At 44.2% G+C, this 25,575-nt stretch overlaps 1 protein-coding gene across 8 annotated transcripts in view; it reads right to left on the bottom strand.

Moving 5' to 3' along the window:
• The window catches only part of LOC144685847 (putative E3 ubiquitin-protein ligase HERC1), a 429,767-nt gene that overhangs the window by 24,766 nt on the left and 379,426 nt on the right, over nucleotides 1–25,575 (bottom strand). For all 8 annotated transcript variants that reach the window (XR_013577800.1, XM_078550801.1, XM_078550834.1 and 5 more), the window contains 4 exons: nucleotides 13,685–13,854; nucleotides 7,474–7,639; nucleotides 5,506–5,582; nucleotides 3,179–3,431 (listed from right to left, as the gene is read on the bottom strand). Coding sequence is in view for 7 of the 8 variants with exons in the window: in XM_078550801.1 (XP_078406927.1) it covers nucleotides 3,179–3,431; nucleotides 5,506–5,582; nucleotides 7,474–7,639; nucleotides 13,685–13,854 (666 nt within the window). In the remaining variant the exon portion in view is untranslated. The remainder of the gene's footprint in view (nucleotides 1–3,178; nucleotides 3,432–5,505; nucleotides 5,583–7,473; nucleotides 7,640–13,684; nucleotides 13,855–25,575) is intronic.

Raw genomic sequence — 25,575 nt, 5'->3', positions numbered from 1 at the left:
AATGGTAGGGGCTAAATGTATGGTTCCTTCAAAGAGCTGGCACAAGTATGTGTTCAAGATAATTCTCTACAGCAGTATGTTTGCAGTCCAACGAGAGGACATGCACTTTTGGCCCTGGGAAATGAGTTGGCCCAAGTGAATCAAATATCAGTGAGAGAGCCTCTAGGGGCCAGTGATCATTGTATCATAAGGTTTAGGTTAATCATGGAAAAGGACAGAGAACAATCCAGAGCAGGAATAATTAACTGGGGGAAAGCCAACTTCGATGGGATGAGAATGTATCTGACTCGAGTGAGTTGGAATCAGTTAAGATAAAAGCAAAATACTGTAGACGCTGGAAATCTGAAACAAAAACAAAAATTGCTGGAAAAACTCAGCAGGTCTGACAGCATCTGTGGAGAGAAGGATGTTTCGAGTCCAGATGACTCTTCTTCAGGATTAAAGAGAAGTAGAAATGTGGTGAAATATATACTGTTTAAGGGGGGGGGCGGGGTGGGACAAATGAAGCTGGATAGAAGGCCAGTGATAGGTGGAGGTAAAGGAGAGATTGCAAAAGATGTCATAAACAAAAGGTCGAAGGGGTGCTGATGGTGGTGATACTGGCTAAAGGAGGTGCTAAAGGTGACATTAAGAGTAGAAAGCAGGATGAGCAAGTGGCAGATAGTCCTAGTGGAGGTGGGGTGGGGGGAGGGGATGGTGTGGGAGAAAAGATCAAAATAGGCTAAAAGGTGGGGATAAAACAATGAATGGAAATACATTAAAAAAATAATAGAAATGGGTGGGGGAAAAATGTATATATAAAAATTAAAATTAAAAAATAAATATTTGGAAAAAGGGATGAGGATATAGGAGAGAGTTCATGATCTGAAGTTGTTGAACTCAATATTCAGTCCGGAAGGCTGTAAAGTGCCTAATCGGAGATGAGGTGCTGTTCCCCCAGTTTGCGTTGAGCTTCACTGGAACATTGCAGCAGGCCAAGGATGGATATGTGGGCATGAGAGCAGGATGGTGTGTTGAAATGGCAAGCGACAGGGAGGTCTGGGTCATACTTGCAGACAGACCGAAGGTGTTCCGCAAAGCGGTCACCCAGTATGCATTTGGTCTCTCCAATGTAGTTGGAATCAAATGCTGGCAGAAAAGACAATGGCTGAACAATGGGCCACCTTCAAAGAAAAAGTATTGCAGGCAATGTCAATTCCCTGAAGGGAAAAGGTAGGACAAATAAATCCAGAATGCCCTGGATGACGAGAGAGGTAGAGGTAAAGATACAAAGGATGAAGTGCGCGTATGACAGATGTCAGGTAGAAATACAATAAAGAATAAGGCTGAACATAGAAGGACCAAAGGGAAATGAAGAAACTAATAAGAAAAGCAAGGAGCATGAAAAGAGGCTGGCAGCGAACATAAAAAGGTCTTCTATAAGCACGTAAATAATAAAGGGGTGGTAAAAGAAAGGGACAGAAAAAGGGCACTTGCATATGAAGGCTGGAGAAATAGTGGAGGTGTTGAACAAGTACTCTGCATCTGTCTTTACAAAGAAAGAGCTTGCCACCCAGGCCAGGGTGAGAGAGGAGGTAACTGGTACACTAGAAGAACTTACAATTGAGAGGAAGGAGGTGTTGGAAAGGTTTTCTTTACTTAAAATAGATAAGGTACCAGGACCGGATGAGATGCAGCCAAGGGTGCTGAGGGAAGTGAGAGTGGAAATTGCAGAGGCACTATAGTGATAATCTTCCAGTCTTCCTTGGACATAGGGGAGGTGCCAGAGGACTGGAGAACTGCGAATGTTACACCCTTGTTCAAAAAGGAGTGCAAGGATAGAGCTGACAACTACAGACCAGTCTTGGGGGATGGAACCAGTCTTGACTAGAGTGGTAGGGGAACTTCTGGAAACTACAGTATGGGATAAAATCAATAATCACTTAGACAAATGCAGGATAATTAAAGTCAGCTAGCATGGGTTCATCAAGGGAAAATCATGTGTAACTAACTTTCTGGGATTTTTTGAGCAGGTAACAGAGAAGGTTGATAAAGAAAACGCTGTTGATGTGCTGTATATGGATTTTAAAAGGCATTTGATACATTGCCACACAACAGACTTGAGAGGAAAGTTCCAGGTCATGGAATAAAAGGAAAAGTAGGCACTTGGATAAGAAATTGGCTGAGTGACAACAACAGAAAGTAGTGATGAATAGAGATGTGAAGGCATTGGAGAGAGTATAGAGGAGATTCACAAGAATGATTCCCTTGGATGAAGAACTAGCTATGAGTATAGATTGGAGAGGTTGGGACTGTTTTCCATGGAGAAAAGAAGGCTGAGAGGAGACTTGCTAGAGGTATCTAAGATCTTGAGGAGTATGGACAGGGTAAATATTGAGAAACTGTTCCCTCTCAAGAGAATATCAAGAACTAGAGGGCACAGATTCAACATAATTGGCAAAAGGAATAAATGTGATGTGAGGAAAGATTTTTTCACCTACAGGGTGGCTGGGATCTGGAGCAAGCTTCCTGAAATGGTGATGGAAGCGGCTATGTTTGAGGTTTTCAAAAGGGAATTGGATTGCTACCTGAAAAGAGAGAATGTGCAAAGTTATGGGCATAAGGCAGGGGAGTGGGACTAGGTGGAATGCTCTTTCAGAGAGACAGTGCAGACTCGATGGGATGAATGGCTTCCTTCTGCACTGTAAAGATACTGTGATACTGATGGGCCATATGGTTTACCCCTTTTGTGCTATATCATTCTATGATTAGCTCATATAGTGACTTAAATAAATCAGAAAATAATTCAGAAATTAGCACCCTGAGTTTTAAGTCCCCATGCCATGCACTATTCCATAGAAGAGGAGGACAGTCTGGCAACATGTGCCCAAGTCTCTTTCAGGGCTGCTTCATAACCAACTGCTGGGAAACATACAAAGCACTTAGGTACTTGCTCTCTAATGTTCTTCTTCTTTGTGGGGAATAATATACCTTCTGGTCAGAGCTTCAAGGTGAGACTAGAAATTGGGAGGTGAGGGTCTATGTTCACTATTCTACCATACAGAGTGCTGGTACACAAACAGATCCATTCATTTCAGTTTTATTCCATCCATTTCAATGGATTGAATATCCTAATGCAAATCAGTCCCGTGGCAAAGGAAATTACAAAATTTAACTACAAGCTTGGCACATCCCTTACCTCGAGGAAATTTTCCTCTGTTATCCCACTATTGTCCAAATTCAAGATTCCATACAAGTTCCGAATGTAAAGCAAGTCAACCTCCTCCAAATCTTCAGAAGTGAGTGGGATTGAACAAAGTTGTTTCCACACAAATGGTGCTAGGTGTAGGTCTAATGGCTTCTTGGTCCGAATAGCCACAGCCATCAGGATTCCCAAAAACTTAAACTGCTGGAGATGCTCTGCAGTACATGCTGATGGGTTAAGCAAGAATCTGGAAGAAAACATAGAGGGGTTTAATTTGAGAATTTGAATTTGATCCCACAATAATTTTAGTTTCCTAGCACCATGTGCCATTTAATGGCCATTAGTGTTACCATGTGATCTGCTCTTTGTGGCACCAAGCCCAGTCCTAAGATGCATGTGAGTTCACTTACTTGTCTGAGATTTTACTCCTTTGTTGGATTTGTGTCTTCTCTCAATATCTTGATAAGGTCAAGATGTATCAACTCTGATACATGTGTCAGCCTTTCCTCAGTGGTAGCACTGCCCTCTGCCAGAAATTTGTGGATTTAAGCTTCATTCCAGAACTTGAGCACATAGCACAGTTGAAGGTGATGTTTTACAGATTAGACATAAAACCCAGGCCCTATTTGCAATCTGAGGCTAAAGTAACACTGTGCTGTTCAAAGATAAGGAAGGGGGATTTCCCAGTGTTCAGGCTAATATATATCTTTCAACCAACTTCATTAAAAAAATTTCATTTACTCACAAAAACCTGCTCACTAATGCTCAGTTTGGGTTCCACCAGGAACACTTCACTCCAGGCCTTATTACTTGCCTTTAATGAAACATGGATGAAAGAGCTAAATTTCAGAGGTGAGGTGAAAGTGACTGCCTCTGACATCAAGGCAGCATTTGAATATATAAAGGAGCCTTAGTAAAATTAAAGCCAATGGGAACCTGGAGAAACTCTACTGGCTTGAGTCAGCCCTAGTATAAAGGAAGATGGTCAATCTTCTCAGCCCCAGGGCATCATTGCAGTGTCTTCAGCCCAACCAATGTCACTCATAAACTTCCTCCATCATAGTGTCAGAAGTGGGGATGTTCATTGAGGATTGTTTAGTGTTCAGTTCCATTCACAAGTCCTCAGATAACAAAACAGTTCATGTCCACATACAGCAAAACCTGGACAACACTCAGGTTTAGGGTGATATGTGGCAAGTAACACGGCACCACACAATTGCCAGGCAATGACCATTTTCAACAAGAGAGACTTTCACTTGACATTCAAATGCATTACTATCAATGAACTCCACCCCCACCACCCAGCATCATCAATGTCCCAGGGGTCATCATTGACCAGGAACTTAATTGGACCAGCAATATAAATATTGTGGCTACAATAGCTGGGGAGGGGGGCGGTGGTGTGTGTGTGTGTGTGTGTGTGTGTGTGTGGAATGTGGGCGAGTGGGATGTTGGGGGAAGAGACCGGGGTGGGGGGAGGGAGGTCCAGCGGCCAACAGACTTAACACGTGGGGGTGGGGGGAGGGGAGCCAAAGGCAGAAGGTGGTTTCTGATGGAGGCGCCCCACCAACCTTTCCACCCGGGGCCAAATTGGCCCAATAATTGGCTTGTTATTCTGGGGCAAGTAAATCAGCCCCTAATTCCCCAAAGCCTTTCCGCCATTTATAACACATAGGTCAGGAGTTTGATAGAATACTCTCTACTTGCCTGGATTAGTGCAGCTCCAACAACACTCAAAGAGTTTGACAATATCCAGGGCAAAGCAGCCTGCTTGATGGTACCTCATCCACCACCTTATACATTCACTTCCTCCATCACTAGTACACAGTGGCAGCATTGTGTACCATATACAAGATGTAATTCAGCACTCACTAGGGCTTCTTAGACAGTATGTTCCAAATCCGCAATCTCTATCGCCTAAAAGAACAATGGCAGCAGCCTCATTGGAACATCACTATCCGTACGCTCCTTTTCAAGTCACATACCATCCTGATTTGGAAACATATCATTGTCCCATCATCATTGCTGGACCAAAATCCTGAAACTTCCTATGTACAGTAATGTGGATGTACCTACATCTCATGAACTGTAGCTGTTCAAGGCATCACTTTCCCAAGAGCAATTAGGGATGTACAATTAATGTAGGTCTTGGCAGAAATGCCCACATCCCATGAACGAATAAAAGAAAAAATATCTGGTCATTAAACTTCAGCATATTTTGTGGGGCCTTGCTATTTACAAATTGGCTGACGTGTTTCCCTACAGGAGTTACTATAATAATATGCAAATTATTTCTTTCATAATTAAAATATCTGTTTCACCTGTCTCTATTGATACCAACTTCTGCAGTGCCATTTGGTGTTGCAATCAGTAGATCGACCACTCCAGTTTCCAATTCCTGGAAAATAAAATACGTTGAAAATTAAATTGTTGATAAGAGGAAGTCTTGCCATAGAGCAGGCAGCTCTCTAGTCCATGCAGCGGCAGGAGCTGCAATGGACAGAAGATGGAGTGCATGAAGATGATGGAGTTGAAGTACTGGGGCTGGACTATAAGCTAAGTTTTCAGGGTCACAGGGCAGGGAGGTGGGTAAGTTGGCAGGGAGCTAGTGGGGGGAATGTGGGCGAATGGGATATTGTGGGGGAGGCCGGGGTGGGGTGAGGGAGGTCCAGCGGCCGGCAAACCTTAACGCATGGGGGTGGGGGGGAGCGGAGGGAGGCCAAAGGCAGAAGGTGGTTTCTGATGGAGGCCCCCCACCCCCCCCAACCTTCCTGCCTGAGGCCTAATTGGCCCAATAATTGGCCACTTAAGGACTTCGACTGGGGCAAGGGCAAGCAGCTTGTCTGAGGCCTTGCCTGCCCCAGCATAAAATCGCTGCGAGATCAGGGTGGGCAGGAATCCAGAGGAAAACCTATTCCTTCTAAAAACCCACTGGTGGGGGAGAGTGAAATTCAGGCCATGGTTAATATAAGACACAAGATTTTGATGAATTTATGACAAATACTCTATATTAAGAGGCAGAAATCCTCCCAAACTAAGAACACCATTGGTGATTGCATATAATGCGTTAACTATGTGTATACCACATCAATAACAACTTGAATTTATATAGCACCTTTAATGTAGAAAAACATATCAAGATGTTTCACAGTGGTATAATAAAGAGAAGAGCCAAAGATGGTGATATTAGGAGAGTGACTTTCTGTTATTCCATGAGCTCTAACTTTGCTGAAAAGTCTGTTGTGTAGCATTTTATTAAATAGCATCCCTCCTCCTCAGGGTGTCCATCACCAGGGTGTCCATCACCAGGATCTCCAGTAACATATCAGAGAACCTGTGTGCCCTTTTCCTTGGTTTCCTTGTCTCTGAGCCATCCTGCAACATGCTGCTGTGTATCAGCCAAAGCACTCCACACCTTCATTGGAAGTGGGTGCAAGAAGCCCACATCCACTGTTCCATGAAATTTGGTGCTCAATTGAGCACTAAATCTGTAGGCTTTCTAGTTTAGCACCACCAGACAAATTCAAATTAATGGTACCGAAGCAAAATATTGTAGATGCTGGAAATCTGAAATAAAAACAGAAAATGCTGGAATTACTCAGCAGGCTTAGCAGCATCTGTGGAACAAGAAACAGAGGTAACATTTCAGTTTGATGATCTTTCATCAGAATTGTTTCTCTCTCTGCAGGTGTTGCTTGCTCTGCTGAGTATTTCCAGCATTTCCTGTTTTTATTTAAAATAATCATAATCAGCAATTACAAACAAAATCGTTTGCTAAATCCAGACCTTCAAATAGGCTCGCCTGTCAGCATTGCACCTATTTAGTGCCTGTTTTCAGCCCTCAATGACATTTAAACTTAGCCTGTTTCCATAAAGAATGAAGTGCACAATATCATACATCATGAGGATGAGAAACGCCCACTGACTGCATTTGGATTATAAAAGAGATTGGCGGACAAATTGTTATAGTGAACGGTTTAAATATCAAGGGACACAATTATGAATAGCATCAGTAATTTTAATGAGTTGGACAGGCTGGTGGTGAGGAAATTAATTGAGGGCATAGGGGCCAACTGTGTATTCTGTTTTTAATCTCTGGAGGGAAACAAGCCTTTTCCAGTCTGCTTGTTTCTACGTACCTGAGAGAGAAAGGAATAGAAAGATATGCTGATCAGGTAAGGTGAAGAAAGTTAGGAAGCGCCTTGTGTGCAACATAAAACACTGGCACAGACCTGCTGGGGCAGATAATCTATTTCAGTGCTTAAAATTCTATGCAAATGTAAATTTACCTGGCACATTTCTGTAATTGTGTCATCAAATACCCCACCAGCATCATCAGCACCTTCCCCAATCAACTTCACTTTCCAAGCTCGTGATGGAAGCCTCAATTCTGAGGTATTGAGCTGCGCAACTTGTTTGGCAATCTGAATGAAGATAGGCTTGGTTGATCGCCCCCTGCACGTCACATACACATAAATGAACATAATGGTAATATATTTTATGCAAATTTAAAAATTGAAGAGCTGATGCTATAAATCTGTCATGCGAATATTGATACATGGACAGTATATAAGAGGAATTTCTATTTCCAAAAATATGATTACATGTTTTTTAAAAATTTGACCAATGTAGTTCTGATTTATAAATAAGATTGTTGTTTTGGGATGTTAATTGGCTTAAAGCCCATCACATGCTGTGGACCTGCCCTGTCCTTGCACTGTTGTGTTAACATTAAAATAGCATCAAAATTAAGCTATATCAACTAGGAGCAGGAGTAGGTCATTCGGCCCTTCGAGCCTGCTCTGCCATTCAATATGATCATGGCTGATCCTCTATCTCAATGCCATATTCCTGCTTTCTCTCCATACCACTTCATGCCCCTAAAATCCAAAAAATTATCAATTTCTTTCTTGAATATACTCAGTGACCCTGCCTCCACAGCCTTCTGTGGTAGAGAATTCCACAGGTTGCCCACCCTCTGAGTGAAGAAATTTTTCCTCATCTCAGTCCTGAATGGCCTGTCCTGTATCCTGAGACTGTGGCCCCTGGTTCTAGACTCCCCAACCAGGGGAAACATCCTGCCTGTGTCTAGACTGTCTAGCCCTGTTAGAATTTTATACGTTTCAATCAGATCCCTTCTCATTCTTCTAAACTCTAGTGAATACAGGCCCAGTTGAACCAATTTCTCCTCATACGACAAAGTTAATTTTTAATACTGGGAGGACTCAGTGTGCAAGTAATAAACTCCAAGGTGAGACATGTCCTGAGATGGGTCTTACTGACTTACATTATGTAAACAACAAGTTTATTTACAGTACAAAAGCAGTACAGATTTTCAGATAAAGCTTTACTCCTAAAACTTAGGTTGTTTCAAGGTGTGTACATGACATGATATTCATACAGAAATTGGAATGCGAAATTTGCTTGAATTAAAATAGCATTGCTGCTATAGGACCATAAGATAATTTGTGACAGCTATCTTCCTATTACAGCAGGCAGTTACTTTTTAATCAAATTAACATGTCCTGGCCTCAACTGCCCTTCCTGATAACCTATTGTCAATTACTCTCTCATGTGAAAAACTTCCTGACATCAGTACCTTTTGTAACCCTGAACTACGGCCCTCTTATCCTGCTGTGCTGACATTTCTGTAAGTGTTTGCCAGAGTTTGCTTTCTGTATCCTAACATGATATATATATATATATATATATATAAAATTTTTTTTATTATTATTTCATAATTTAGCGCTCTATCACGAGTGTTTAAAAGTGAACTCAAACTGCCACTACCTTGGATATATTTTAGTAATATCAGTGTCATTTACCTGTGGCTTTTCTCAGAATTATTCATTTCCCTATCCTCTCTTCAGTAGGAAAACAATCCTCCATTAAGTTCAGCACTATAAACCTGCTCTTCTGTTCTGAATAAGAGTCATATTTGACTCGAACGTTAACTCTGTTTCTCTCTCCACAAATGCTGCCAAACCCGCTGAGTTTTTCCAGCACTTTGTTTTTATTTCAGATCTCCAGCAAACGTAGTATTTTGCTTTCACTATAAATCTATTGTTTCTTTCAGAACTAATCATCACTAGTAACAGAAGAACATTCACCCCCTTGAGCCTGTTCAACTATTAAATTAGATCATTGCTGATTTATATCTTAATTCCATCTAACTATCTTGGCACTGTAACCCTCAATACACCTGCCATACAAAAACCTATCAATCACAGTTTTTAAATTTTCAATTGACCTGGCCTCAACAGCCTTTTGGGGGAGAGAATTTCAGATTTACACTACCCTTTATGTAAAGAAGTACTTTCTGACGTCATCTCTGAACTCCTTAGCTCTAATATTAAGGTTATGCCTCTTGTTCTGGACTTCTCCACGAGAGGAAATGGTTTTTCATTATCCATCCTATCAATTCTTAACGCCTCAATTAGATCACTCCATAATCTTCAAAATTTAAGGGATTGCGTGACTAGTTAATGCAACCTGTGCTCATAATTTAACCCTTTAAGCCTGGTATCTTTCTGGTCAATCTGCACTGCACCTTCTCCAAGGCCAATATATCCTTCCTGGGTTGCGGTGCCCAAAGCTAAATGCATCATTCTTTATGAGGTCTAACTAAAGGTTTATATAATAATGAACATACGAATTAGGAGCAGGAGTAGGTCACTTGGCCCCTCGAGCCTGCTCCACCATTCAATAAGATCATGGCTGATCTGATATGGTTGGTGTTAGGACCCCTGCTTTTCCTGATATATATTAATGACCTAGATTTTGGGCACAACTTCACATTCCCACCTACCCCTGATAAGCAAGGTGGTAAAAGGTTATCAAGAATCTAATGAAGCTTTCACCCTCTTTGTATTCCAGCCTTGAGATGACATTCCGTTAAGTCTTTTTAATTGCTTTTAGTACTGAAGACTCAAGGCCTGAATCTACTGGTTGGTGTGCTGGGGCAGGCCCCTCTCGCTGACGTGTAAAATAACATGCAGTGACATCAGGCATGCATCCCAACGTCACCGCGCGTCATTCCAATCTTCAGTTTGGCAGGCACGCACCGGAGTCGGCTGCGCACCTGCCGAACTGTCAAAGGGCTATTAAGGCCATTAAAATAGCAATTAAAAGAATTAACATAGCTGCCCGTCCAACCTTAAGGTTGGTGGGCAGGCAGAGAGCCCAAGGCGGCCTTCGCATTTATCATAAAACCTCATCCATGGGCGGGATGAGGTTTCATGAAGGCTTTATAAATCAAATGAAAATTTTTATTAAAAATCAGCGACATGTCCCAGCTCATGTGGCACTGGCACGAGTGGATATGTCTCAATAATTTTTTTTTTCTTTATTTCAAATAATAATAATCAAACTAATCTCCCTGAGGCACGATTTCTGTGCTCTTTCGCGCGCAGGCACCGACTCTCCCTCCTCCTCCCACCCGCACTGGGAACACTCAGTGCTTCCAGGTGTGCGTCATGGTGCACAGCCGATCACGGGCAGCGACTAGCTATGCGCCTGCCCTCGCCTGCTCCCGCTCAGCACCCCCGACGGGGAGAAAATTCTCCCCATAGAATAGTTACAGTAAAGAAGGAGGCCATTCAATCTGTCATGCTTGTGCCAGTTCTCTGCAAGACCAATTCACCTGCCACTCCCTTGCCTTTTTCCCAAAGCCCTGCAAATGTTTTCTCTTCAGATAATGATCCAATTCTCTTTTGAAAGTCAGGATTGAATCTGCCTCAACCACATCCTCAAGCAGTGCATTCCAGATCCTAACCATGTTAAAAACAATTTTTCTCATGTTGCCATTGCTCCATTTGTCAATCACCTTATATCAGTGTACTCTGGTTCTTGATCCTACAATCAATGGGGACAGTTTCTCCCTGTCTACGCTGAGCAGACCTCTCATGATTTTGCATATCTCTATCAAATCTACTCTCAACCTTCTCTTCGCTAAAGAGAGCAGCCTTAGCTTCTCCTATGTATCTAAGTAAATGAAGTTTCTCATTCCTAGAACTATTCTAGTGAATCCTTTCAGCATCCTCTCTCATGCCTTCACATCCTTCATAAAGTGTCGTTCGCAGAACTGGATGCAATACTCCAGTTGAGGCCAAAGTAGTGTTTCATACAGGTTTATTATAACTTCCTTGCTTTTGTTCTCCATGCCCCCGTCTTCATAAAGCTCAGGATCTTGAACGCCTTATTAGCTGCGTTCCAAACCTGCTTTTCTATCTTCAATATCTTATGCACATAAACACCCAGGTCCTTCTGCTCCTTCATCCCCTTTAGAATTATACCCTCTCTTTTATATTGCCTCACCCTGTTTTCCTACCAAAATTAATCACTTCACACTTCTCTGCACTAAATTTTATCTGCCCATCCACCAAACCATTTATGTCCTCTTGAAGTTTAACACTATTCTCCTCAATGCTTTGTTCCATGCGCAGATTTTCAAATTGTGTCCTGTACACCAAATCTAGGTCATTAATATATATCAGGAAGAGCAAGGGTCCTAACACTGACCACTAAGGAACCACACTATAAACCTTCCTCCAGTCTGAAAAACAACCATTCACTACTATTCTGTTTCCTGTCATTCAGCCAAGTTACTACTAACCCTTTTATTCCATGAACTTTAACTTTGCTCCCAAGTCTGTTGTGCGGCACTGTATCAGATACGTTTTGGAAGTCCATGTACACCACATTGACAGCATTACCCTCATCAACCCTCTCCATTACCTCATCAAAAACTCAATCAACTTAGTTAAACATGATCTTCCCGTAACAAATCCATGGTGGGCTCCTTAATTAACCCGCATTTGCCCAAGTGACCATTAATTTTATCCCGAGTTACCTTTTCTGAAAGCTCACCCACCACTGAGGTTAAACTGACTGGCGTGTATTTTTTGGGCTTACCTTTACACCCTTTTTTGAACAAGGGTGTAACATTTGCAATTTTCTTATCTGCTAGCATCACCCTATATCTAAGGAAGATTTGAAAATTGTGGCCATTGCCTCTGCCATTTCTCAGTATTGTTGGGTGCATTTCATCTGATTGATCAACTTTAAGTACAGCCAGTCCATTTACTAGCTCCTCTTTATCAATTTTAATCCCATCAAGTGTCTCAACTACCCCCTCTTTCATCATGGCCTGAGCAACATGTTCTTCCTTGGTAAAGACAGATGCAAAGTATTAATTTAGCATCTCAGTCATGCCCTCAGCCTCCATGTGTAAATCCCTATTTTGGTCCATAATCGGCCCAACTCCTCCTTTTATATCACCCTATATGTTTAGAGAAGACTTTTAGTTTATGGTAGGTGCCAGTCTCATCTCATAATTTCTCTTTGCTTTGTTCAATTCCCCTCTGAATCTTCTATATTGAGCCTGATTTTCAATTGTGTTAAACACCTGACACCTGTCAAATGCAGCCTTTCTCTGCTTTATCTTGTTCTCTATTCCTTTTGTCATCCAGAGAGTTCTGGATTTGTTTATCCTTTCTTTCCCTGGCATAGAGATGTACATTGACTGTACCTGAACTCTCTTTTCTTTGAAGGCAGTCCAATGTTTAATTACAGTTTTGCCTGTCAATTTTTAATTCCACTTTATCTTGGCCAGATCCATTCCCATCCCATTCAATTTGGCCCTCCCTCAATTCTTACTCTGGATTGCTTCTTGTCCTTTTTCAGCCAACCTTATAATAGTGATTACTGTTCCCTAAATGTTCCCCTACTGACACTCGATCTACTTGGCCCACCTCATTTCCACGAACAAGTTCCAGCAATGCCTGCTTTCGCGTTGGACTGGAAACATACTGCTGTAGAAAATTCTCCTGAATATAGAGCTCTTGTCCCTCTCTGTCCTTTACACTACTACTATCCTAGACTATCTTATTAAACGTCCCCTTTCTAACTACTCTATAATGCATGCACTTCTTGTGTAATTTGCTTACAAATTTGTTCCTCTGCATCCTTCCCACAAGTTGGTGGCCTGTAGACTACACCGAGCAACTTAATGGTACTTTTATCGTTTCTTAGGTCAAGCCAAATAGATTTGTCCATGATCCCTTTGGGACATCCTCTGTCTTCAGCACTTATTCTCCTTAATCAATACTGCCACCCCTCCCCCTTTCACTACTTCGCTATTTTTCTTGAACCCCTTGGTATCCAGGAATTTTTAGTACGTAAGTCCTGCCTTTCTTTGAGCCAGGTGTCTGTTATTGACACATCATCATATTTCCACACAGCTATCTGCGTCTGCAGCTCACCAACCTTATTTGTCATATTCTAGTTCACATCTGTCTGAGGACATATCCTGCAGTAAAGAATGAAAAACCTTGCTTATTTAAAAAAAAAATTAATGGAAACTGAAATGTTCTGAGAGATTGACTGTTAACCAACTTGCTTTATACTTTGTATTTCTAGAGGTTCCCTGTAAGAAGATTTAAAAACATAATTTCATAGTATTTAACAACAATTTGCAGAGTAGCTCTTCAATTACCGTACCTTGCAGAAATTCTCTTCACCGTGATCTGAGGCCCATAGGTCTTTCCCTGGATCATAGTTTTTCCTATTGATCGCACTAGTGGCAGAATGTTGACTTTTGGAGACAGGAGGCCTCTCAACCGACCTTGAGCTATCGCTGAAGCTCCAATATTATACCGTGAAATACTGGTCTAGGTGAAAGAATGAATGGAAAACTTTTAATTAACTTGAAACACCAAAGTCCTCTTCTTATTGCTTGTTGCTGTGAGGATTGTTTTTCTTTCAATTACTGAAAGCCTGTAACAGAATTGAAGCACTGTAAATGTGTTGGCCCAAGACCTATAGGAAAAGTACAGTACATTTTGTAAGAGAAAAGTAAACAATTAATTCCTATAGCAACCTCTCTGGGTTAAACTGCACATTACATTAATTATGAATGTACTTGGGTGATATAAAAGTTTTTTGATTACAATTTCCTGCTAGCTGAGTTCTTAGCCTTAGCCAGAGCTTTTGGGGTGCACTTACTAGGAGTTAATAAGTCTCTACAGGGTGTGCATGAGAAAATGAGGAGGTTCAATCCATAATCCTCATGCAGATGTGCACTAGTCCATGAACTGAGCCGCATGAACACAAGAAATAGGAACAGGAGTAGACCATATGGCTCTTCGAGCCTGCTTGCCATTCAATAATCATGGCTGATCTTGGGGTTCAACTCCACTTCCCTGCCCGTTCCCTATATCCCTTGATTCCCTGAGACACCAATGACTTGCCTATCCCAGACTTAAATGTATCCAATGATGGAGCGTCCACAACCCTCTGGGATAGAGAATTCCAAAGATTCACAACCCTTTGAGTGAAGTAATTTCCCCTCATCTCAGTTCTACATGATTGGCCACTTGCCCAAGACTGTGCCTACATGTTTAAGATTCCCCGACCAGCAGAAACAATCTTTGCGTGTCTACCCTATCAAGCCCCTTCAAAAATTTGTACGTTTCAATGAGATCAAATCTCATTCTTCTAAACTCCAGACAAAATAACACCCAATTTACTCAGCCTCACGTCAGAGGACAACGCCCTAATCCCAGGGGCCAATTTAGTGGACTTTAGTGAACCCAAAATGGTACACAGTACTCCAGATGTGGTCTCAGCAAAGCCCTGTACAACTCTGGCAAAACTTGTTTATTCCTGTACTCCAAACCCCTTGCAATAAAGGCCAACACGCTATTTGCCTTCCTAAATTGCTTACTGTACTGCATGTTAACTTTTTGCACTCCTCACACCTAAGTCTCTTTGAACAACCACACTTACAAGTTTCTCACCTTCTAAAAAATATTCACCTCGTCTATTCTTTTGGCCAAAGTGAATAACTTCACATTTCCCTACATTGTTGATGGGATTTTCCACACCCGCCTGCTACTGGGATCTTCTGGTCCCGCCGCAAGTCAATTGACTTCTGGCTGAGGCGCCGCCTTTCCCGCGACAGGGCCGGGATTTTTCAGCCTATAATCCATCTGCTATTTTGTTGCTCATTCACTTAACCTGTCTATACCTCTTTGCAGCCTCTCTGAATCCTCCCTACAGCTTACCTTTTCATCTAGCTTTGTATCAACAACAAACTTATATACATTACTCTGTCTCGTCATCTAAGTCATTAATATAGATTGTAAACATCTGAAGCTCCAGCACTGATCCATGAGGTACTCCACTATTCACTACCTGCCAACTTGAAAAAGTCTCATTTATGCCCACTCTCTGCTTCCTATCTGTTCACCAATCTTCTATCCATGCTACTATATTACCTCCAATTCCAAGCACACTTATCTTGCCTATTAACCTTGTGTGGCACCTTATCAAAAACTTTTTGAAAATCCAGGTATACTACATCAATTGGTTTCCCTTTACCTACCTTGCTAGTTACATCCTCAAAAAACTCCAATAAATTTGTTAAACCATGTTGACTTGTTCTAATCATACTATGCTTTTCTAAGTGCATTGCTAACACTTCCTTAATAATAGATTCCAGAATTTTCCCAACAACTGATGTGAGACAACTGGCCTATAGTTCTGTTTTCTCTCTCCCTCCTTTCTTGAAAAGCAGAGTAACATTTGCCAACTTGCAATCTAATCGGACTGTTCCCGAATCCAATGAACTCGGAAAAAAAATTACAGCCAGCGCATCTTCTATCTCTGCATCTATCTCTGCATGTGGCTCTTAAACATCTCATTTGAGGCTCATAGCCTTTTTCAGTTGGATCACATTAACATGGGGCAGAATTTTACGAGTCGGTGAGCGGGGGCGGGGCCTGCTCGCCGACGCGTAAAATGACACGCGGTGATATCGGGGGGAACTCCCGACGTCATCACGCCCAATTTAAATTTTCAGGAAGGCGGGAGCGCAGCAAAATCAGCTGCGCGCCCGCCGACCTGTCAATGGCTAATTGAGGCCATTGACAGGGTCAATCAAGTAATTAAAGGACCTGCCCGTCCAACCTTAAGGTTGGCGCAGGCCAGGAGCCCCGGCGGCAAATGGATAAAACATGAAACCTCATCCATGGGCGGGATGAGGTTTCATGTATGCTTTAAAAAATTTTAATAAAGATTTTGTAAAAATTATGGACATGTCACATGAGGGGATATGTAAGGGAAATTTTTTATTTTTATTTTTAATATTTTTGAAAGTAGAGGCGATATCCCTAAGGCAGCATTTAGCCTCAGGGAGATGAGTGCACTCTTTCGTGAGCATGCGTGAAAGAGAGAACTCTCGATTTTGGGAGTCCCCCCCCCGCCCGCACAGGGAGCGCATTGAGCTTCCTTGTGGATGTCAAGCTGGGCGGGCCTTAATTGGCCCGCCCACGTAAAATGGCGCCATGCCTCCGATCGGGGGCGTCGATCGGAATCGTGCCCGTACGTGCCCGCCCATCAACTTCCCCCGCAACGGGGGAAAATTCAGCCTATGAAGAAAGCTAAAAAAAGTTAAATCAAGAAAAGCAAGAGCTGTGCTTTTATCAAAGGGGCAAAAGGCTAATTATAATGCTGCAGTTTACAGTTTCAAATTATTATTTTAACGAAAAACATCACTGTGCTCTGAATAAATCTTTTTGAGCAGTATAGCTACAACATAGTTATAGATAATGGCTGGGATTTTCCGCTCCCGGCCATGGCAGGCGTCACGGTGGGTGGGAGAGGAAAGTATCGCAAGAGTCTAAAAATCTGTTTCGTGTCGGTGGGAAAACAGGGTCCTATTGTCCACTCCAGCCTTGCGGGCAATGACGGAGTGTGTTTCCCAATGCGCAATGTCGGGAAGACCATTTGAATAAATTTAAATGCGATGAATACTCATTATAAAGCCTGCTTGCTGGTATCATTCCTGCCCACATTGGATCAAGCTCATGGCAGTGTCTAGTTAGACCTATGTGTTTCACAACTGGATATAAGCGACGTGCATCTGGCAACCAGCACTTCGATCATGACTTTGAAGTTTGTTTGTCTACCTTTCATCGCGCTATGCTCAAGGCACCTCGACTCAGCGTCAGGCTTTGCAGGCAGCACCACATCGATCTCAGGAGGGTATCACAGACAAGTCTCTACAAACAAGGCCAGCAATTAAGGCGGGGGGGGTGCTGTGGAAGGGTCCGCATGGCAAGGCCTCCACAAGGAAGAGGGCAAAAGTGTCAAAGGGTGCACTCTGATACATGACTAGGAGTGCGGGTTGGAAGGGTCCCCTGGGCCAGAATGGAGAAGAGAGCTCAGAGAGGGTCATAGGCCAGCTGGGGACAGAATTGGAAGATGGCAGAGTGAGGAGTGCTTAACTTTACAGTGTTGGCCATGCAAGGACTGCCCCTGTCCTAGAAGAGGGAGGAGGGTATGTAAGTAAAATGTAATTCATGCCCAGCAAATTGTGCGCAGGGCATGGTTGTAACTGGCGCCTTGATCCGGCGGCTTTCTGGCTCAGTTCCGGATCACGGTTGGCACACACACAGACAGGGTAGGCTGTAGGTGGTTAAAAGGAATTGTAGGGCCATTTGAGGGTTTCCATGGGGGCGGGCTAGGCTCAGAAGCTCACTGTGCAATACGGCACAAGAAGGGGCGGGCTAATCTGCCAATGGGACATTGGCACATCTGCCTCAATGCATTTAGGGAGTTCCACAGGGATATCCTCCACAATCAAAATGGCATAAAGCTTTGGAGGGGAAGGCTTGAGAATCCTTGAAGGAAGGGGAACCTGAACATAATGCACCCTCAGGACAATGGCAGGGATTACCACACTCATACAAGGGAGGGTCCAAGCTGGTCAGGTAGTGAGGCCTTAGCACCACTATCTTGCAGCAAGAAGGGGCGGCGCAGCACAAAATTAATCTGAGGAATAGCTCAGCTAGTAATTGTTCTAAGGGCCAGTTGGAGGATTCGTACATTGCACTGGGGGCCGATTAAAGTGGCATTCAACTGAATTGCGTATTGCCTAATGAGGATAGATGCACACCGGAGACATGTTAGGAGCTTTTCAATGATAATACAGGGAATCGGGAGTGAAGCAATGAAGCACATTCATTTGAGATTAATGATCAGCCACGGCAGTAATAGAACTTCTTGCTGTAATCCCTTGTTCGTAGCCTGCCAATTTCCCACAGTGAAAACGAGGTCTCAACCATTTAGGCAACTGGGCAAGCTCCAGTTGCATCTTTAAAGCAGGAGCTCTCAGTCTGGCGCTGGCAGTTTCACATGTGAGAAGTCTCAGAGCCACCTCCAATAATCAGTTCCCCAATGAATATTAGACCTCATGAGGACCACAGAGTATAGTGTGACAGTGCAGTGATTGAGGATCCCAGTGCCTGGCCAAACTAACCGCATAGCAGCCGGTCACGTCAAGGTTGGGGGAGGGAAGGTGGGCCCGGTGTAAGGTGCACCATCAAATTTTCCTTGTGCTGGCCAGGATTTCAGCGTCGAATAGGTGCCATTACTGGATCCAAGCCCTTAAACACAGCCACACAATAGAAATGTACAGAAATTGGAGCTTTGGAGGCTCATGCTGACTTTTTTTTTCTCTCATTGATGCCGCAGAGGAGGAAACTTTAGGAAGATGGAGGCTGGATTTGTTGCTGCCCGCATTCTCGCATACAGACACAAGAGAAGGTGGAGACAATTGCAATTGTGATGCCAAGCTCGCCAGAGGGAGTTCAGCTAAACATTCAAGAGCAAAGGGCAGCAGGGCTTCCTCTGGACGCAGAGCGTGAGGCTAACAGAAACGTGGTGTCTAGGCGGCTCTCGAGACCGAGGGCCTACAGACCTCACATGCCTTATCTACAGATGAGTGAGAGACTGTGTTGCTGACGCCTCCACATTCCAGGGATCTGGGGACTCACATTTACCACATTCTCCAGGAACTGGCGCCACAGGGACTGGGAGGACATCCATTGCTAGTGGCTTTGAAAGTCATCGCCGCACTGAATTTATACACAAGTGGCTCCTTCCAATGCCGCAGTGGGGACATGCGCGGGATCTCCCAAGCATCAATGCACAAATGCATACATGAGGTGACAGACATTCTTTTTGCGAAGGCCCACAATTATGTGCGCTTAGCCAAAGATCAAGACAGCCAGCAGGCCAGAGCACTGGGCTTTGCTGAGATTGCCAGTTTTCCACAGATCCAGGGTACTATTGACTCCACTCATGCGGCTATCAAAGCTCCCTGGCAACAGGCACTCCAACACATAAACAGGACGGGATTCCACTCACTCAATGTACAGCTAGTCTGCGACCATTAGAAGCAAATAATGCAGGTGTGTGCAAGGTACCCAGGGAGCTGCCATGACTCAAGCATCTTGGGCAGATCGCAGATCCCGGACATCTTCGGGGGACCAGACAAAGTCAACAAAGGGTATCCGCAAAGGACCTGGCTGATGACATCCATGTGGCGGTCACAAAACCCTGCAGAGAGAAGGTACAACAATGCTCGTATCGCTACCTGAACACTGGTAGATCAGAATATTGGCATCTTGAAGATGTGGTTTTGATGCCTCGACAGATCTGGCAGAGCACTCCAGTACACTCCCCAGAGGGTCTTCCAGATCATCATTGACTAATGCACATTGCACAATGTGGTGCTGCAAAGGGGGAGGACTTGCCAGATGCAGGCATAGAGGAGCTACACGTCTCCTCCATTGAGGAGAACAATGAAAGGGATGATGGTGAAGAGTCTGAGGAAGCCGAGGCTGCAGCGGAAGAGGCTACTGTGGGCCAGATGAGGCAGGTGAGCACTTGAGGCCCTCATTCCAGATTCCAAGAGGAGCCTGCATCTTCTTGACAAGTGTCTTCTCTCATGGACCCACATGAACACCAGCCTTGCTAACCCTATCTTTGGAACCATGCACTTCAATCTGAGAATGAGCTCCCAACCATTGTCCTGGTCCTTTGAAGGATGATGAAGGCTCGGTAACATGTGTCCTTGTTGAGAGAAGGTCCAACCTGGATGAGGGCGTCCTGCCATTATACGTCAGAAGGCACAGCCTCTTGTAATGTATCTGCAGCATTGCAGTCAGCACGGAAGTCCTGCAGGGGCAGGAACAGCTCCACAATCCTCAGTGCACTCGTAGCTCTTTGCCTTCTGTTTGACAAAGCTCCTCAAGGAGATCCATCAGCCAAAATGGGACAGTGCATTCTGTGTCATCTTGATGGTTTAACTGAGAGGTCACACTTGGGCCAAAGCAGCAGGGGATGCTACGCAGGTGTAACTCCATTTTAACATCGTATGGTCCTTTATGCCCCCTCCTTTTCCATCACATTGACTCCTGTCACTCTCAGTCAGGGGTGTGGGCGTGCATTCATCCTGACTTTTCCGTGGATTCGGAGCACCTTAGGATCACAAAGTTCACACAGTCAGTCTGCCCACATGGCCAGCCCTGGTCCTTGCCAACTGCAAAATGCAAACACACCATGAACCAGTCAAGGAAATGCTTGTTTGATAATAAAGAGCACTCATCAGATTCATTACATTCTGAGTTGCATCTCATTGGTACCCTCAAAAGTGTCAAAAGCTACCATATGTGATCCAGAGCATGCCCCAAGGCTCCTTTGATCACACCACATGACCATTTGTTTTAATCTTCAATGACCTTGGTGAGGGTATAGGCAAGAGGAGGCTACTCAAAACATGTGGCTCAAGTCTGCATCCCTACATTGTGATGAGGGCCTTGTGGCCGCAATGCAAACAACTACAAAGTTAGAATGGCAGACGGTTGGAGACTTGAGTGCCAGCAAAATGAAGTGCCTTCGAGGGGCAGAGCTCCGGTACTTAAATGTGGAAAGGTGCTCACGTTTGTCAGTGAACTTACCAATTGAGCACTGTGAGAGCTGGATATATGCAAAGCGGACAGGATCACACATGATTTCTGAGTAAGATTTCATAGATAGGAAATCCTGCCAGGTGACATTGAGTAAATGGAGTGTGAGGATTTATGATCCTTCTCCATGTGTTCACACGTCTCGATGGAAACAAGACCTTCACCTTACGATAATGCAGACGAGACAGCTGAAGGCCTTAGTCTCAATCTTAAACAGGCAAAAATGAAATCGACATCAAGCAGCACATCGTGTGAATGAGATTCCTTACACAAGTAGACTTGACATTAAAGACGAGGCATCAGTGATGTTGGAAATGATATGAGTGTGCACACACACTGTGGTGATGTGGAAGCTGACAACATTGACCCAAGACACCTGGTTTTGACATCTGCAATAAGTGGCTGTAGGGACCATTGTGACACACCTGATAGACAAAAACACAGCTGATCATAAAGAGGAGGCATACACAGAAGTTGTGAAATGGGTGGTTTTCTATTTACATTAGTGTAAAGTATACAAAACATGGTTAACACCCATACGACTGTCATGCTCCTAACACTTCTTAACCTTCCTAACCCTACCGCTACGTCTTGGTGCATCCCCGATATCCACAGCGGAGATGGAGGCAGCCTGCTGACTTCTACACGCTGTTGTCTGTGGGCTGTGATGACTTTGGTGGGCATCTTCTGGAGGGCTGAGATTTAGATGGCCTTGGCCTGCTTTGGGTCTCCTGCTGTGCAGCAGGCACACCCTCCTTGTCCTGTGGAGCTGCAGGTGATGGAGTCACAGGAAAAAGGGATTGGGATTGGCTGGACACTCCCGGAGTCACCTAAGTGGATGGCCCCGGGGTGTCCAGATGCTGGTCCCCCTCCCTATGGGCACCCAAGGGCCCCTGGCTGATTCCTTGAGGAGAAGGGTAAGCTGGATGAGATCGAATTGCCCTGCACCCCCACCCCTCGCATTGCTACTAATGGATGCCACCAATGGTTACAGCAATGGAGTGCTGCTCCTGCAGCAGTGCAGAACCTATGCCCTGGACCAAGGTCTTCATGGTGGCTGCCATCCTACCAGTGTTGACCTCACTGCACGGGCATGCTGGGTCTACAACCTTAGACTGAACGCGGATGGACTCCTCCATCGTTTGTTGCAATCTGCAAAGCAGCAGACAACCCTTCCTGATATTCCCCTGACTGTCACTGAAGCTCCACCAACTGAGTTAGGACCAAGTCCAGAGGCTCGTCATCAGACTCAGAAGAATCCTGGTCTCCAGCAGTCCCCCGGGTGCCGGCTACCTTGGATCTTCCTGCCTCCACCTGCTGTGGACCAGATTGTGTGCTGTGCTCACCAGATTGTGACCCCGGCGCTACTCTAGAACTAGGTCCTGCCGAAGTGTGTTTCTACGCTGGTGGAAGATGTGGGTGAGCGCTGTGATGGGTCTTCCACAGTGTTCTCCTCTTCTTCCACTTCTGAAGTGTCTTCAGGGCTGCAGATGACGGCTTGGCTGGATGCTTGCCCTTGGATGCTTTCTAGAGCCGCCTATGAAAGAAAGTAGAGCTTACTTAAGGATGGCAAGCGACTGGAAGATAGCAGAATGGACTCACAGTATGGTTGTCTGGGGGATGAGCAGGTGCAGGGTCCTCACTTGGGTTGACACCACTCATCTCGCCGTTGCCACATGCATGGTCCCAGTCCTCTCTGGTCAACACGATGGCACGCTCCTCATATGTAGTGAGGGCCTTAACTTCAGCCATTCCACCCCCGGTCTAGGATCTCTCCCTCTTATTATGTCTGAGCTTGTCCTGCAAGAAGACAAATGGAGAGATTGTGAGCAGGACATATGCCTAGGCAGATGATAAGGATGCCTGCCTTGTGTGCGTGGTGAGTGGAGCAGTGGGTGGGATGAAGATGCGATGTACACAGGACATGAGTCTAGATGGAGATGCGAAGGTGTGTGAGAGATAACAGATGGTGACGTGCCTTCAGCTGGCAGCGTGTGAGATCCCTGTGGAGTATCATCAAGCTAAGTCCTGACTGGCTTGTGAATGTGTGTTGAGGATGATGAGATGGTTGGCTTACCTTGCTGGAATGGATGAGATCATTCATCCTCTTCCTGCACTGGATTGCAGACCTTTTCTGTGGTGCGTTTGCACTGTCCACCAAAGCCACTGCCTCCCAAGCTGGAATGGTGGCATTGGTGGATCTCCTCTGCCCATCAATGGGGTAGACGACATCCCAGCAGGACTCAACAGCGTCCAGCAGCTAGCTCAGCAAAGTGTTACTGAACTTTGGAGATTCATTCTTTTTGCATTGCAGGCCATTTCTTCTGCGGGGCTTTCCTGGCCTGGAGACACTGGCCTGATTTTTGCATTCCAAGGTCCGGTGCATGCCCAACCCGAACACGCGTAAAATTGTGTGAAATGACGTCAGGTGTGCATCCTGACGTCATCGCGCACACATTCAGTATTGAGGTCGACGGGCGTGCGCGGAAGTTGGAGACGCGCCTGCCGACAATTAAATGACCAATTAAGGTCATTAAAAAGCCTACTGATCGTGATTTTACGTTACTCGTCCACTTTTACAGTTGGTCAATTGACCTGGCGAGCTTCTTATCTTTGCTACAATCTCGATCCAGGGTGGGATGAAATGTTCAGGATGAAATATAATAATAAAAATGTCTGGTGACTGAGGTTTTTTGAGTTATGCTGTCACGTGCTTGAATGTGCTGCATAGACACAGTTTGCTGCATTCTTTTCTTTCTCATTTAATTTTTACAGGTCTGCAGCTCCCTGAGGCAGCTCCGCAGCAGCTGTCCGCCTTCAGGGAGCTCATAAGAAGTGCCCACCCGCACCCTCACTTTCCTTGCCGCCCACCCTCTTCTGCCACCCACCCCGGCAGAATTGAGCATTTCTCAGTGCATGTTTCATGCTGGCTGCCCGTTAATTGGCCAGCCAACGTGAAATTGCATTTGGGGTCCAATCGCGGCCGGAAGCGCATTTTGCATCTGCTTCCAGACCCACCAGTTGCGTGCGCCCAACAAGCGCATGACTCAGGCCACTGAGGAGGCTGATTGCGGCTGCACTTTAAAAATGACGTCTGGAGGTAAGAACAATGAGGTCATGGCGGGGCAGGTGAATCAGAGGCCGTCTGCCTGCAATCTGACATGCTTCTGGTTTTTGCACTGGTAATGAAGTGGGGAGTGGACAATACAGCATGAAAAGCCGCTACTGCGCTCGGTGGGGAAAACGTCGCTTTTCCCGCCCGCTACCGCACTTATAGCGCAGATGGAAAAAACAGTCCCAATGCCTTTGTTTTGAGGAACAGATTTTACGGTTGCAATCATGATTGTTTCTAATATAACTGAGATGATAAATTATCCTGAATGAGCTATTAAGAAGCTGTTTTTTAATCATGAAAATCAATCGCTGAACAAAGTGTCTTAATTCCATACATTTTAAGTTAAAGTTTATTTTAAAGATGACTCCACTGACAAAATTATAGCAAAAATTTAAAAAACTTTAGGTCAGGTCAGTTAGGTCTATTGGAATTGTATTTGTTCTGTTGATACATAAATTCAATGCAGGTATTTTATTTATTATTGATGCAAATTATGCATTCTACAAGGAAAACTTGGCAATCTGCCGAGTATTTGATTTAGAAATACCAAAGTTCATCTTGTGGCGTCCAACAGTTTTTATTTTAGGCAATTAATTTTCAAAGACTATTCAGGTAAAAAACGTTGCTGACCCTTGGACAAGTTAGTTAATAAGCCAAAATTGGCAGGACATCGTAGGCCTCAGTTGAATGACTATCCATTGAAAAAAAAGTTAACAATGGGCGACTGGGTTGTAAAGTAGGTTAGAAATGGCACTTTCAACTGAAAGTAAAGTCAAAGATTGCTTTCCCTGTTGCCTCCAGATCTAAGTGAAATGAGCTTGCACAGTCTCCAAGTGCCTAGTTGAAAAAAACTGTTTGCAATTCTTCAAAAAAAAAATCAGGAATCTGACTCAGAGGATGCTAAGATGTAGAAAGGACAGAGAACAGGGTTAATATACATTCCTTGGACAAAGTAGAGAAATCCCTTTGTTAACCTATGCTTTATTTTAATTGAAACTGCCCAATGCTGAAACAAGAATTTACAAAAATGTATAGTTTTGTACATTATGGAATGCTAATTTGGAAGCACCAAGCCTATTGTGCTGTGGAACAGGAGGTGATGGACTTGCACTAATGACTTGACATCTAAGCACGTGCACACATGAATAGCTAATCTTGGCCAGAGCACTGTGAAGAAGAAATTGAAAGCAAAAAATTCAAAGCTGATTTCTAATCCAACTTGTGTAAAACAGAAACAGAATTACCTGGAAAAACTCAGCAGGTCTGGCAGCATCGGTGGAGAAGAAAACAATTGACGTTTTGAGTCCTCACGACCTCGAAACGTCAACTGTTTTCTTCTCCACCGATACTGCCAGACCTACTGAGTTTTCCCAGGTAATTCTGTTTCTGTTTTACACAAGTTGGATTAGAAATCAGCTTTGAATTTTTTGTTTTCAATTTCTTCTTCACAGTGCTCTGGC

Source organism: Cetorhinus maximus, chromosome 1 (genome assembly GCF_964194155.1).
Source record: "Cetorhinus maximus chromosome 1, sCetMax3.hap1.1, whole genome shotgun sequence".
NCBI lineage: Eukaryota > Metazoa > Chordata > Chondrichthyes > Lamniformes > Cetorhinidae > Cetorhinus > Cetorhinus maximus.
Note: the sequence above shows the minus strand (reverse complement) of the source record. Positions and strands in the feature narration are given on the sequence as shown.